Genomic DNA, 12883 nt, shown 5'->3' on the forward strand with positions numbered 1-12883 from the left:
CATGTCAGACTGGCGGGTGGCCTGGAATGCGCTGTACAACTACCCGATCTTTCCCCTATTGGCCGAGGTTTTCCTCGCGGGACGCTCGGCGGTTGATGCTGTGGATCTCGTGTCTTTTCAACTTCTACACGAACTGCTGTGGATGGCTTTTGTTGGCAACAGTGATGAGAGGAGCACCTGCCTTCTTAAACGCTTAGTTGACGTAGAAGTTCGCCGTGCTCGCGTCGCAGATTGGGTTGGAGGGGGCTTCGAAGACGACGACAGCGGGCTGTCACTTACCTCTCGTGTTCTGCATCAGGGGAGCTTACTTCTCACTTGTAATGCCTCCTCACTTGGAGCGAATTGCCTGACTACCGCCACAGGAGTCGAAGACGGGTGGCGGGGTCGCTTAGCTGCCGGGGAGATGAGCGATTCCGGTGCTCTTTTGGCTGACCGACGTGGTGAGAGACACGCGACTGTTTCTGGATATGCGGGGAATCCTCGGGGCTCTGGTGTCGGCTGGCTGACTAATATCTGTCGGCAAAGCTTCTCCAGAAAGGACGAAGGGACGTCTAGCAGCCTGAACCTGTTGTTTCTGCTGAGGCTCATTGGTTCGGTGTGTCGGGCCTACCCTGCAGCATCTGTTCACTATGCGGACCTTTTGGCTTACTGTGCTGATCGCTTTGCGTTTCTCGCGGGCAACGAGAATGAATTCTCAGGATCCCGAGAAACTGCTTACGGAGACGACCTGTCTGAAAGAGGTAGCGTCTGCAGATTGTATGACCCGGCAGACGTCGTGCCACCTAGTGCCTGGGTTAGCGGGAAGACACGCTTCCAAGGGGCGGAAAGTGCCGTTTCAGGTGCCGCCGCGGTGGGCCGTCTTCCCGAAGCGTTTCCTCCTGGTTCTGCTGCCTCTGGCTCTGTAGCTGCCGCTGTCACCACTTGTTCTGGAAAGATGCAGGCACTGCATGCAGCTGCGCGTGCCATAGGTGTCAGTGCTGTTGTTCATCCGCCGTTGTTGGTAGGAATTCTTGACCTTGCCGCGATACTTGCGAGCCGCGGAGGTCCCGTAGTGGCACAGCGGGTGGCCGCATCCTTCGGTGCATCCGTTCGGCCTCCGATTCAGTTCGCGCGCCTCTTTCTTACGCTGTACAGTCAGCTGGAGGCAGCAATTAGAGGTCAGTACGCAGCATTACCGCAGTATGCCTTTGCAGCAAATTCCGGGCTCTTCATCAACAGCGAAGTGAGTAATGCTCCCACCAGATGCCCCGGTGGCCCGGGGAATGCTATTTCGTCTCTCTCCCTTCTCGGCAGTGGGCGGGCTGTCACTCTTAACGATGAGCACACGGCACCCGGTCAACATCTTTCTTTTCGCAACAGTTCCTCTTCTGTGGGGGGAGCTGCGGGCGCCCTGGGCAGGACAGAAAGGCCGCCTTCTGTTTTTACTCCATCCGCCGGCGCTCTCGCGCCTTCCTCTGACGGAGTTTCGAAAGTCCTCGATGCTAGTGGCAGCTATCCTCGGGGGATGCTGGCCGCGTTGGAGTCTTGTCTTCGTCTGGCAGCAGGTGTTTCCAGTACTTTCCTGCTTTCTGCATTACCGCCGCCCTTCCCTGGCCTCCCTGAACGTCTGTCCTACTCCGGGTGGCCTTTTGCAGGCAGACCGGCAGCCCTGAGTGATTCATTTATGAGTTTCTCGAGTCAGTCTCACGCGCCTGTCGCCGACTCTTCAGGCTCTCCAGGCCTCCATCTTCTAGATCTCGTCTACGCGATTCTGCACATGACTTCGAACAGCCAACACGTCAAGCTGACCGCCATAAAAGCTGCTTGTTTGGAGGTACTTACCGGCAACCTTGTTCGCAATCCCGCCACAGCAATGTCGGTCCTTGTCCAGTTGGGCGTCCTGACGGACACGCTGCGCCGGGATCTGCATCTCAGTTCGTCGACACTCAACAAAAATAAGTGGCCGCCTTTGTCTCCCCTATCACTTGGGGGAGACGAAGGGCGTCTGCTGCTGGCCTTTGCCACCTGTGTTGCGTATAACCTTCAACTCGTTGGTTTGCGCCGCCGGTTCGATAGTTCGCTCGGTGTGTTTGGAAGTCGACTAGCGATTGACTACAGCGGCTCTCTGTCTGGATCAGCTTGTCAGGAGCAGACAGAACCACCCTTGTCGGGGTCAGGTGGCGCACAGGAAGCCAGAGCAAGTGCTGATCAGAGCGAGTCGAGAACACGCAGGGCAAGCGTCGAGTTTACAGGTTCTTTCTTCCGGAGAGGACACACGAAGACTATTGGTAGCCCGCGCTCCGCGGAAGCCGCAACAGCTGCTTCTGCAAAGGAGAGCAGCCAAAATCAAGCGGCAGACATTGCGCACTTAGTACACCTCATCGAGTTTCTTCTGGAAACGTTTGTTACAGTTTTTGGTCGTCCGTTCGAGGAGGCTTGGAAAGCAATTCCAGAAGCTCGGTACTGGCGTTTAGCTGCTGTTCTCCTTCGGAGCTTCCGATCTATTATGCGTGGTCCGTTGCCAAGGATAGGCGCCGTTTCGGTTGACAGAGCCGTTCGAGAGCCTTACAGTTCTCGAGAGGAAGCCGACGCGACAGCGACAACATATCTTTTACGCGCTTTCCTCTGCCTTGAGTCTGATGCTTTCGACACTCTAATGAAAATCACCTGCTTTCCCAACGCGTCCACGCTGTACGGATTTGACTCTCCGGACTCCGCTGTCAGTCTCGCTGCGGACGCGGTTGACACCCCTGCACCTTTCGGTGTTGCGTCTCCCTCGGGGGTTGGCGGAGAGCAACAAAAATATTTTTGTGGAATTGCGCGAGGAAATTGGAACGGCATCAACACCGGAGGGTCCTGTCCATCCGGGTGGCGGACCGGCCAGCGAAGACGAGACTGGGAACCGCAGACGTATGCCGCAGTCTTGTCTGCTACGTGCACATCCGTCCGAAGGTTTTTCGCGGAACAAGTGGGGGCAGTAGGCCTTGACATACTCCGCATTCTGTTCCAGCGCGATGTGCTTTTTTTACAGCTGTGCAGGCGCCATGCCACTAACCGCCTCCGCAAATCTTGGGCGGCCACGCGCAATAAGTGGCCCGTACGCGCCCTCGCAGAGTGCGCCGCTTCGGGAGTCAGCGACGAGCGCATGGACGGCAGAAGTTCATCTCCCGAGCACAGTATTTGCCCGAGTACGGCCAGAGAGGTACCTGCGTCCAAGCAAGCAGCTATTGGTGGGCCGCGGGCTGATGCACAGGCGCCGGAGTCTGCCGCAGCGGACTGCCTACGCCTTCGGTTCGCTCACGAACAGCTGGCACGGTCGGCCTCGCCCCTCGTTTCAGAATTGCTCGCTGCGGCTTCTCGGGCTAGAAAAAGGACGCCGGAAAACCCGATGGAGCCTCGGCTTCCTTCCCTGTCTTTCCTTTCCATTCCGCCCTTCTCTTGGTTCGTTTTGGCTCATCTTGGCTTAGGCAGCGCATGCACGACGACCATCAAGAAGCTCGTGTTGTTCACACTACACCAGTTGAACCTCCGCGATCCGCAGAGCCTCTCAGCTGTCTTCTTCACGTTTCCGGGAATCATGGAATCCACAAGGGAGGCGGTCGCGTGTGCCCTTTTGACCAGTTCGAGCGCCGGCCCGGAGAGAGGTACTCCAGCTTTCTACGACCGCCTGTTGCTCCCCGAGGGCGAAGACGATGCTCTCGTTCACTGCACATCGTCGGAAGAGCCTGGCGGATCGTTGGAGAACGACAGAGGTGGCTATCTGATTTCTGGAAGGCAGGCTTCGGAGTGCGACAATTTCATTGTACCGGGGAGCGCAGGTAGCAGCGGCGCGGGGGCAGCAATCGATGTCGCAGAGCCCTCTTTGGAGGATCTGTCAGATCCTTTGTTTTCGTCCAGTCTTGGGAGTTTCTTCCTAGAACACCCTAGCGCGAGACAGCGCGCGCGGCTGGACAGCGCCCTCGCGGCTCAGAAGCTCAGAGAGCACGCTGCTATAGAATGTGAAGCGCCCTTCCTCTCTGCCCTTCGCTTGTCGTCTGGTGGCATGCAGCAGCAGGGCCTGCAACGAGGAAACAATGCCCGGGGGGCCGGCCTGAGAGATGGTGGACAATCGGAGAGAATTTTGACGGGTGTTTTGTCAAGTGTTGTGGCCTCTGCTTGTTCATCAAGGAACGTTGGGCGCACAACACCCTCACACCTTCCCAGCGCTCCTATAACTTTGGTTGATCCTGCGGGTTCCAATGCGGCAGCCGTTGCTACGGCAGCTGCGTTGCTGGCTGAAGGACGGGGAAGGGCACGAGTTGTGGGGAACGAAAGTGAGCGCGCGTGGAGGAAACTGTTCGAGTCGCCTGCGCGACATCTGTTTTACGGCGAGGTAAAAGAGGTAGACGAGTTTGAGAAGCCGGGCAACTATCTGGGCGCCGCCTCTTGCTTCACTGGACTTCCCATACGTCGGTCACTGGACAGCCGCTGGCAACGAGTTGAGGATGCTGTCACGGAGAGCACGGACGTTGCAGCATGGCATGCGTTGAGATTTCAGGAGTGCACTGAACTCGAAATGGTTGCACCTGCAACAGGACAGAAAGGAGAAGAGAGCTTCCTGCTCGGCAGAAGAATCCGAGGAGCGCAGCGGTTGGTCTGTGGCGGAGAAACCGGTGCTGAGTTTTTGTCAGGTGATGTTGTCAGTGGTGCTCTCCAGCCCTCCGCACGGCCGCTTGCGCTGTCGACGAAGTGGTTCATGGGCGCTCACTTGGCGGACACAGAGCCGAAAGCGGCGTGGGTGCTCCCGCCGTATCAGCCCCCAGGAAATCCCCCGTTTGCTTATGACCGCGTCCCCGCGTGTTACCACGGTTCAACTTTCCATACCACTTCCTTGCGGCGGCTGGCTTTGCTGCTGCTCCACACAGGTGTGACACGGACGTGCAAGGTGACAGACGTGCCTCGTTCGATTGCCGTTGGCATGGCGAAGAACCAGCATCCCCTCTTTAGCTGTTACGCAGCCGAGACCGGAGTCCAGCACCATCCTAATGGGGGCATATCATCCACTCCGATATCTCTTTCTCTCTTGGGCCTGTCTGCGGCAAGCGGAGAACGGATACGATTCGGCTGGAGTGCGGCGGCACTCGCGGCCGCTGAGTGTCCGGAAGCGCCAGGATTGCCAGCAACTGCTAGGACTTGCCCAGCTGCTTGGGTAGAAAGCACAGGAGGAGACATTGCTCATTTCGCGTTCAGACGGCAGCTGCCTCTTCTGTCCTGGGAAGGAGGCGTCAGCCAGCTCCGTTCCTCACTCCTTGGGACGAGCAGCGAAGGTGATCACCCAGCGAAGGTGGCCGAAGCGCTAATGGCTCTGCTTCAGGAGGCACCTCCATTTCAGTTATTGGACGACAATGTGGGAGATCGGGAGCCACATCCGGTGGACACGTCTACCGGAAGGTTTCTGCATGCGTGCGAGCGTCATTCGCTGTTCCTCTGCGATTATGAGCACCAGTGGGAGGTACTGAAGTGTTTGCAGATTCTCCAGTCACTTATAAGCGCCCCTTCCACACGCCCCGCTGCCCTTGAGCTCTTGGCACTGTGTTGGCCGGGACGTTACCAGTTTTTGGAGCGTCTGACAGCACTGCGTGAACTTGGAGAGATGCCTGTCATTACCCGTCCCCTCTTTCTCCTACAGCTCTCGGCCCTAGCGGATGTTTGTGCCACGGAGCTCCGCGAGACCGCGCGAAGTGGATCTTTTTTAGCGATGCCCAAATTACCGCCTGCTCGTGTGGTCGTATCAACAACAGGTTCCCAGCGGATCCCGGCGGGACCTGGAATGGCAGGGCAGTGGAGCTCAGGAAAAGGTGTCCCTTCAGTAAATTCAGAAGCCGTCTCTAGTCGGCCGGTGACAACAGGAAACCGCGTAGAAAGATGTTACGGCCCCTCGCGGGAAGAGGAGGTAGTGTTCCGAGCAGACATGGTGGATCAGCTCGTGAAGGTGGCTGATCTGCTGATGGATACGTCGAGACAGGGGGGGGATAGGGACGTCCCTGCATGTTTTCGTAATCTTCTCTTCTTTTTCCGCAGAAGCACCAGGGCACCGGACCTCCTGCGTGCACTTGCCCAAACCACAGGCAAAAAGGCGAAGAGGTGCACAAGGAGGATCGGCGAAGAGCAGCGAATGTGGCGGCAGCTCGGACAAGTGGGCGACGCGGAAGGGGGACAGTGGATGATGAGAATCGAACGCGCCTCACAGCTTCTGTTCGAGTAAGTAACATTCCGAGCTGGGTTTCGACCGGCTGCACCGCGTACGTGGCGACGACGGTGTCCACTTTAGCAACTGTCCGGACTGTAGACCTTCTGGGCTATTCATGCCTGCATTGTATAAACACGGGAACCAGGCCAGTAAGCAATAGTCGTTTGGCACCCGCTCAGAGGAGTTCACAAGGACCTCGACACTCTTCTACGCGCGGGCGTGTCCGGGCACATAGCCCCGAGGCTCCCACTCGGATCTTCTCTGTGGTCGGCCTCTTCACCTGTCCGTCTGTCTTCACTTGTGTGCCTGTCTTATCCCTTCGACTGCTGTTAGGCTTTGCGAGACGGACTGGAACGTCAGTATCCCGTCGTCACTCAACATGTCAGGCGCGTCGGAGCACGGTTTCGTGGAGCGCGCTACCAGTCTTCTTGATCCTCTCGTGTTTTTGAAGCTTCGGGATCAAATTCTCGGTCCACTCCTGGCTGTAAATGCTTATTCTCACGGCCCCATAGAACCCCTGGGCATTGCTGGGGACGGCGTGTTTCCCCGTCATTGTGGAGGTTCGTTTGCTTCGGCGAACGAATCTGCTGACTGCTCCGACTCTGCTGGATGGGAGAAGTCAGCAGATCTTCTGGCTTCTCTCCTTGCAACGTTGTGGATTCAGCTGTTCCGGGTCAACCTGGCGCGCTACACAGCTATAGCTCTTCATAGCGCACTCGGGGCTCTCGTGCCACTCTGTCAGGCTTGCTACGGCTTGCTCTCCCCCGTGTTCGCTGCTTCCGGTGGCCCCGGGTCTTCCTGGTTTCCCTCCCGGTGTCCAGTACCGTCCTCCGCGATTTCTTCGGTATTCGCCTCTTTTTTTGGTGACGGTCATCGGCTGCAGGTGGCGCAGCGGTCGCTTGAAACGCTTGAGCGGTTCCTGTCACCTTCGTTATGTGAGGAATTTGATCTGCCTCGAATTTTCGGGCTCGTCTTGCTCTTCCGTCTATCACTCGGCGTCTGGTGTACCGATGCGGTCATCGTGAGACTGGCTGTGGCAGCCCAGAGTGCGCGGAGTGAGAGCGGTGGCCTGAGCAATGTGTGTTCGCCTCCCGTTTTCCCGAGTGCGTTCCCCAGTCACCTCGCTCACCTCATAGTTCAGTTGCTTCTCCGGCTTTCGCAGAAAGACTCAAGACAGAAGCAACCAGAGGGGGCAGGTTTTTCTGCTGAACACCTGGAGTCCAAGGAACCAGGATGGGCTATTCGGTCACTCCTCTACGACTGTTTGGTCCTTTTGTTCGGACTTCCAGTTTTTGCAGTGCGGATGTCCTCGTTGGACCGGCTGACAGACAACTCACTGGGCAACTCTCCAGGGGAGAAAGAAGGTACAAAGCTGTTCACATGTGTTACAGAAGACGAGTATTTCTCTGCGAACTGCCGCACGCTTAGTGGCGTCGCGGTTGCTCTCCTTGCTTCTCTTCGGAAAGACTCCGCGGCGAAATCAGAGCTGTTTTCCATTCTCTTTAGAGACGCTCGCCGTTCTCTTGCAAGGCCGGATACAGCTGACCGTGGGGGCTCTCGCCGGCTTAATGTACATGGGGAAGCAGCAGGAAGAGGTCAGTGTGGTCTGGCTGGAGACGTGGCGCGGGCACGGAGCGTTACAGCAGGTCCGTACGGGCTTGTCCTTGGCTCTCTGCGCGTTCTGAACTTTCTGCTGGAGGGGTTGGTGCCAACGCAACTGCTCTACGAGGGTCTCACGTGTTCCGGTGTGCGGGAGACTGGGAAGCGAGGAGTGATAGGGTCCGCTGAGAGGACCGTACGTGATGTTTTCTGGTCTACGTCACCGTATGTGGGCGTTTCAGAAAGCCTGCAAATTCTACGCGGGGTGGGGGCCGGAGCGCAAAGAAAACAAGGACATTGGGAAAATGATGCTCGCTGGGGCAATGAAACGCAGTCTATGACAGGGGAAGAGCCAAACACCGCAAGAAAGGGAGCTTTCAGCGAGGTGGCTGGTGTCGTGCAATCAGAGGAGGAAGTAGAGGACTTCGGTGACTTGCACACCCCTTCTGAAGCAGAGGTTCTGGCGGCTATCGTCTTAGCACGCCTTTACGCGGACAGCGACTCTGAAGCAGTTATGAGAGACGCGGCCTATGCAACCGTCGGTCACGACTGTGGAGCAAGGACACAGGAAAAGGAGACGGTCACTAATCCTTTGTCTTCTTCGGCTGTGATGGGCTTGGCCTTGAGTGAGAGGGGCGTCCCACGAGAAGCAAGAAAGGAAGAGTTGGTCTTGGCAACAATTAGCCTCATTAGAACTGCTTGCCTGGTGAGGGGAGACCGTCAGGCCACCTGTCACTATGCACGGATCGTGTCGACGATATACCACTGGTGTGCAAGTGAATGCTTCGGCCGACTCAGAATACTTTGGTCTACTTGCGCACTTATTCTAACAAACTCTTTGAAGCAGAAGCAAGAAACACTGCAAGACAGTAAAGACTGAGCGTCCTGCAGACAGCAGAGCGGGGGGCAGCTGGAGAGTCTGCGACGTGCGACCGCCGTAGATCAGGACAGTTGACGAGCTACAGACAGCGGCTAGAGAGTTAGCGACACCAAACTTCGTGCGTATGACGTAAGTGGAGGGCAAGAAGCGCCACTAATTATGGGACGTTAAACGCAGTGAGGCCGCCGAGCAGCATGGTGGGCTGTTGCCCACGCTTTCGGAGTCGCAGTGGGGCATCTTCACAGACGTCCCCTTCAAGAACAGTAAAGAACAGACGCCAGTGTCCCGCAAGGGTGTCGGGGGCGTCATCTTACAAGTTAGGTGGGATCTTCGAACACCTGGTGCTCCGGGTGCTCGTGATCTCGCGGATGAGACCAAGGATGCTTTCGATACTGTTTCACCGTCTTTCCTGCCAGTATGGTTTTTGATTGCTCAGCATCCCCACTTTGTGCGCGAATTTCTTTTCCGCCCTCTCTCCTGCCCCATACTGTCTTGCTCGTCACGGAGTGCTGCTTTCTACGGAAGATCGAGAACTCCTCCTCGTCTTTTTGAGCTTTTTCTCTCCGGAACAGCCCTGCAGGAATCTCTGAAGGTTGTTAGCTTAGCAACCTTTTTGAGGCCCGTTGAGCTTCCGGATGATATTGCCCAGTCTGTCGTCAAGGTCGCGCCGGTTGAGCTCGTACTTTCTTTCCTCTCTGTCTTGCAGGTGAGGATGAGGTGCCGAACAGATGGTTGAACTCTGCCAGTGTTCGTTCAGCTCCAATAATTCGGGAACGGCCTGCAGCCTTTTCAGAAGTCGAAAAGGCATGAGACCTATCTCTCAGGCGTTCCCCTGCCCGCTTCCTCCCGAAGTGGTCAGTATCTCTATTTCTGACATGTGCCGAAGTATCGATGTGACTGTATGTTGCCGTTATCGCACGGAAAATCTGCTTGAGATTCTCGGGGGGCACCTTAAAGACTTTTCTAACGAGAAGGGGACACGGTGACAGCGCCCACTGTACCAATTTCGTCAGTCCAAGTGCGCCTCTGAAGAAATAGCAGTCGGCCGGTCTTTAGCGACGTGCGCTCGGGGAGAACTGCACGCTTTTGGCCTTTGTTGGGCTGGTCTGCCGGGGGCGTCCGGCCTGACGGTTTGTCTCTTCGGAGTGTAGTTGAAGGCAGACCGCAGAGGTGGAGATATCTCAGAGTGTTGCTAAACAGTTCAAGGTCGCTCACTCACGCAATGAAAAGTAATTTGCCTTGTCAGTTTTCTCCGGAGACAGGAGTCGGGAGGAGCCAACTGGGTGAGTAGCAAAAGTGCTCGCACGCCTTTGTTATCTGTTCATACTCTTGATGATAAAGTCATTCTTTTCGGGGCGGTTTGCTTGCGTGCTTGTTCTGGCAGACGCTTCTCTCCCTCAACCCGGTGCCCGCCGTTGTGGTGGATCGGACAGTCCAGTGGGTGAACAACCACGAAGCTTTTTTCCTATTCCCCCTGCGGATTGTCGCGCTTCTAGCGACGTCCTGGTCCCGTCAGACGCGGAGGTTCTCTTCTTCCTTTTCTCACTTATGTCGTGAGTGGAATAGCGCTGTGCGTCTCACTCGGTCTGTGGAAGTTGAGGCAAAAACCGGAAGAGCCTTGTCGTGCGCGTCTAGATCCCTGCGTGGCTGGACGGAAGAGTCGATACTTCGCTCGGCTTTGGATGGCTTTTGCGGTACGTTTACCGCTTCTGGTCTCCTCGAGGGCAAGAAAGGGGACTGTATGCATGGTGAAACGGTAGACCGCTTATATCTTGCGACAGCAGCGGTTTTGAGAGTGTACAGGCAAATTTTATCCGCCGGGAGGAATAGAAGAAAAACTGTCAAGCGAGGTCTGAGCCACCAATTGTTGCGGATCAATATTGTTTTGGCGGATACTGTAGAGGCGATGATTGCGGATCTCCTTCTTTTCCTTGTTTCCGATTTCGCGGAGGAGGGCGGAGAAGGAGAGGGTGAAGAAGAGAAAAATGGAAGCGTGCGTGGAGTGGGCACCTCGCGCCCGAGGGAAAACAAGACAGCTCGAGATTTCGATCTGCAGGAGGGAGAATGCCTTGGGTCCCCAGAACAGCCTCTCTTCTCCAGTTTGAAGGATACCGAGGGCACCCGTATGGGCAAGATGACTTCGGGAAAGATTGTGCGCTTGTCGCAGCAACTCAAGCCACGGGATGAGCGTCTAAAGTGGGACATCGTTCTACTTTGTCTTGAAATTCTTGGTAAGGAAGCGTGGAGAGGAAAGAAAGAACTCACTGGCTTTCTGAGCAACGTGCCATTTTTTTTTTTTTTCATCTCTCTCCGTGGAGCTCTCCTCAGTGGAGGGTCTGATACGTAATTGCCTGCCACAGTTGGCAAGATGGAACCGTGTTGCTGGTGAAAGGGAGGAGTACTTCTTAGGCTCTTTCTAGATTGAAGTATGCCTCTAGCGAGGGCGGCTGTCGTTCGCCGTTCCCAAGTGGCGCTAGGTCGATCGTCGGCAGAGGAGGCGGCTCACAGTCCTCAGCACACACCAGAATGGCTGTGTGATGCGTCGTGGTTGGGCTAGCACCGTCAACCTGCTGCAGGGTGCGCTCGGGCGGCCCAAGCAATTTACCAGACAGGAAACTCTCAGTCGTTCCGGCTCATTCACATGCTCGGTAACGTGGGTCTCCAGGAGCCGGATAAGTGCTCGCCTGTTGAGGCTCTAGGTATTTTGTCGTCTCAGTTTCTCCGAGGACTTTGCCCTCCACGAATAACTTTCTTGTTATTGGTGATTGACTGCTTCCTCTGTTGCTTCTGCGGGCATGACCTGATCTGTATTCTCGTGCGTTACATCTGCAGGGTTTTCCTTCGGCTACTTCAGCGTCGAGTTTGTTGAACACCAGCGTGCTGGAAACGCACTAGAGGATGCGGTGAGTTGCAGCGATTTCCGCACGGTTTGCTGTCTCACAGTGCAGACAGATCCTTACGCTGACAAGTGACGCAACACATCGACCACCTACCTCTGGCATCTTCTGCCGTTCATGGGTCTGATCCTGCTTTTTTTTTAAAAAAAAAAAGCAAGTGGCAGGCATGCCAGGGGTCGGGTGTATCTACGTCTGTGCTTGCTTGCACTCGTCCGATTCCTTTTGAAAAGTGCACAGTTTCCTTTTTCCCGAGGATGAATAGGCGAAGCTTAGTGGCCACATTCTACTGAGCTCGAGCTCTCCTGACAGTGCTTTTCTTCTTCGCGCCAACCATGTTTCTCCTGAGCCCCCTTTGCCCTGAGATCACGAGGGGCAGCGGCCTCCGGGCGTTTTTGCCGCATGACCGCCGCATTGCGGGATATGGCGAGGGACTGGTGGAGACTGCGGCATAGCGTAGCCTTGCCTTCAGGGCGATCTGCTGCCAGCCAGGTGAGGGATTAGTCTGTAGGTTCGCAACGTGCTCCCCTAGCTTCGTACCGGGGTATGCTTGTCGACTTTGTTCAGGACTGTACCGCAGCAGTAGAGCGCTTCGGCACCTTCTTCAAGACCAGCGTGGAGCTAGCCGTAAAGGCCGTTACCTTTCTTTTGCCAGATCCCGAACCTCGGAAGGCCCGTATGACGGAGAGTGTGAGTCACCACGGCACCCACGACGACACGGCAACAACATGTGTTGCAGGCGTCACGCGCCACAGGCGTGCATTTCTGTGCAGCGAAGCTTTGCTCGTGATATTTTCGCTGAGCCTTCGACCGTAGCGTGGCTGTCATGCCATTCCACTACACCGTATGAAGCCAGTCCAAACTGCGTGAACTGCTCAGGATGCAAGACGACGAAGACGCACACACACACGAGCTGAAGTGCGTGACGCCCGGGGGTGGACTTCTTGTCGCAGCGCCAGTGTCGCTACAAGGATGGGGACACGTTGCAGATTTTGAGTCTTGTCAAGAACACAACGGACACGGCCGAGAGCAGCATCTGAACTCGGACTGACGGGGGCTGAGCCCCTTGGAGTTTCCAGTCTGGCCCATAGAAGCACTGCAGGTTTCGATCACTGCTTTGTTCGGGGCGAGCAATCTTCTGCCGCTGTGCCGTGTGCACTTGCTTCGTTTTTCCAGATCTTATCGGTATTCCTCTCTGCCGTGGAGGCCTCTCTTTTCGTACTGCACTCCGCTCTGCTGCCGGTCCTGCGGGCTGTTGCCAACGGTAATCTGACCGGACCGTCTGACTTCCCTCCGTTGGCC

The 12883-nt window shown here is 56.2% G+C and overlaps 1 protein-coding gene across 1 annotated transcript in view; it reads left to right on the plus strand.

Annotated features, from left to right (window-relative positions):
• Nucleotides 1-12883, plus strand: part of CSUI_002214 (uncharacterized protein) — a gene marked incomplete at its 3' end in the record, with an annotated part of 16209 nt that extends 3326 nt beyond the window's left edge. The window contains exons 3-9 of the mRNA XM_068062416.1: nucleotides 68-6219; nucleotides 6542-8513; nucleotides 9124-9393; nucleotides 10072-10918; nucleotides 11520-11590; nucleotides 12149-12271; nucleotides 12758-12883. Coding sequence (XP_067925613.1) covers nucleotides 68-6219; nucleotides 6542-8513; nucleotides 9124-9393; nucleotides 10072-10918; nucleotides 11520-11590; nucleotides 12149-12271; nucleotides 12758-12883 — 9561 coding nt within the window. The remainder of the gene's footprint in view (nucleotides 1-67; nucleotides 6220-6541; nucleotides 8514-9123; nucleotides 9394-10071; nucleotides 10919-11519; nucleotides 11591-12148; nucleotides 12272-12757) is intronic.

The sequence above is a fragment of the Cystoisospora suis genome (genome assembly GCF_002600585.1).
Source record: "Cystoisospora suis strain Wien I chromosome Unknown contig_926, whole genome shotgun sequence".
In the NCBI taxonomy this organism is placed as follows: Eukaryota; Apicomplexa; class Conoidasida; order Eucoccidiorida; family Sarcocystidae; genus Cystoisospora; species Cystoisospora suis.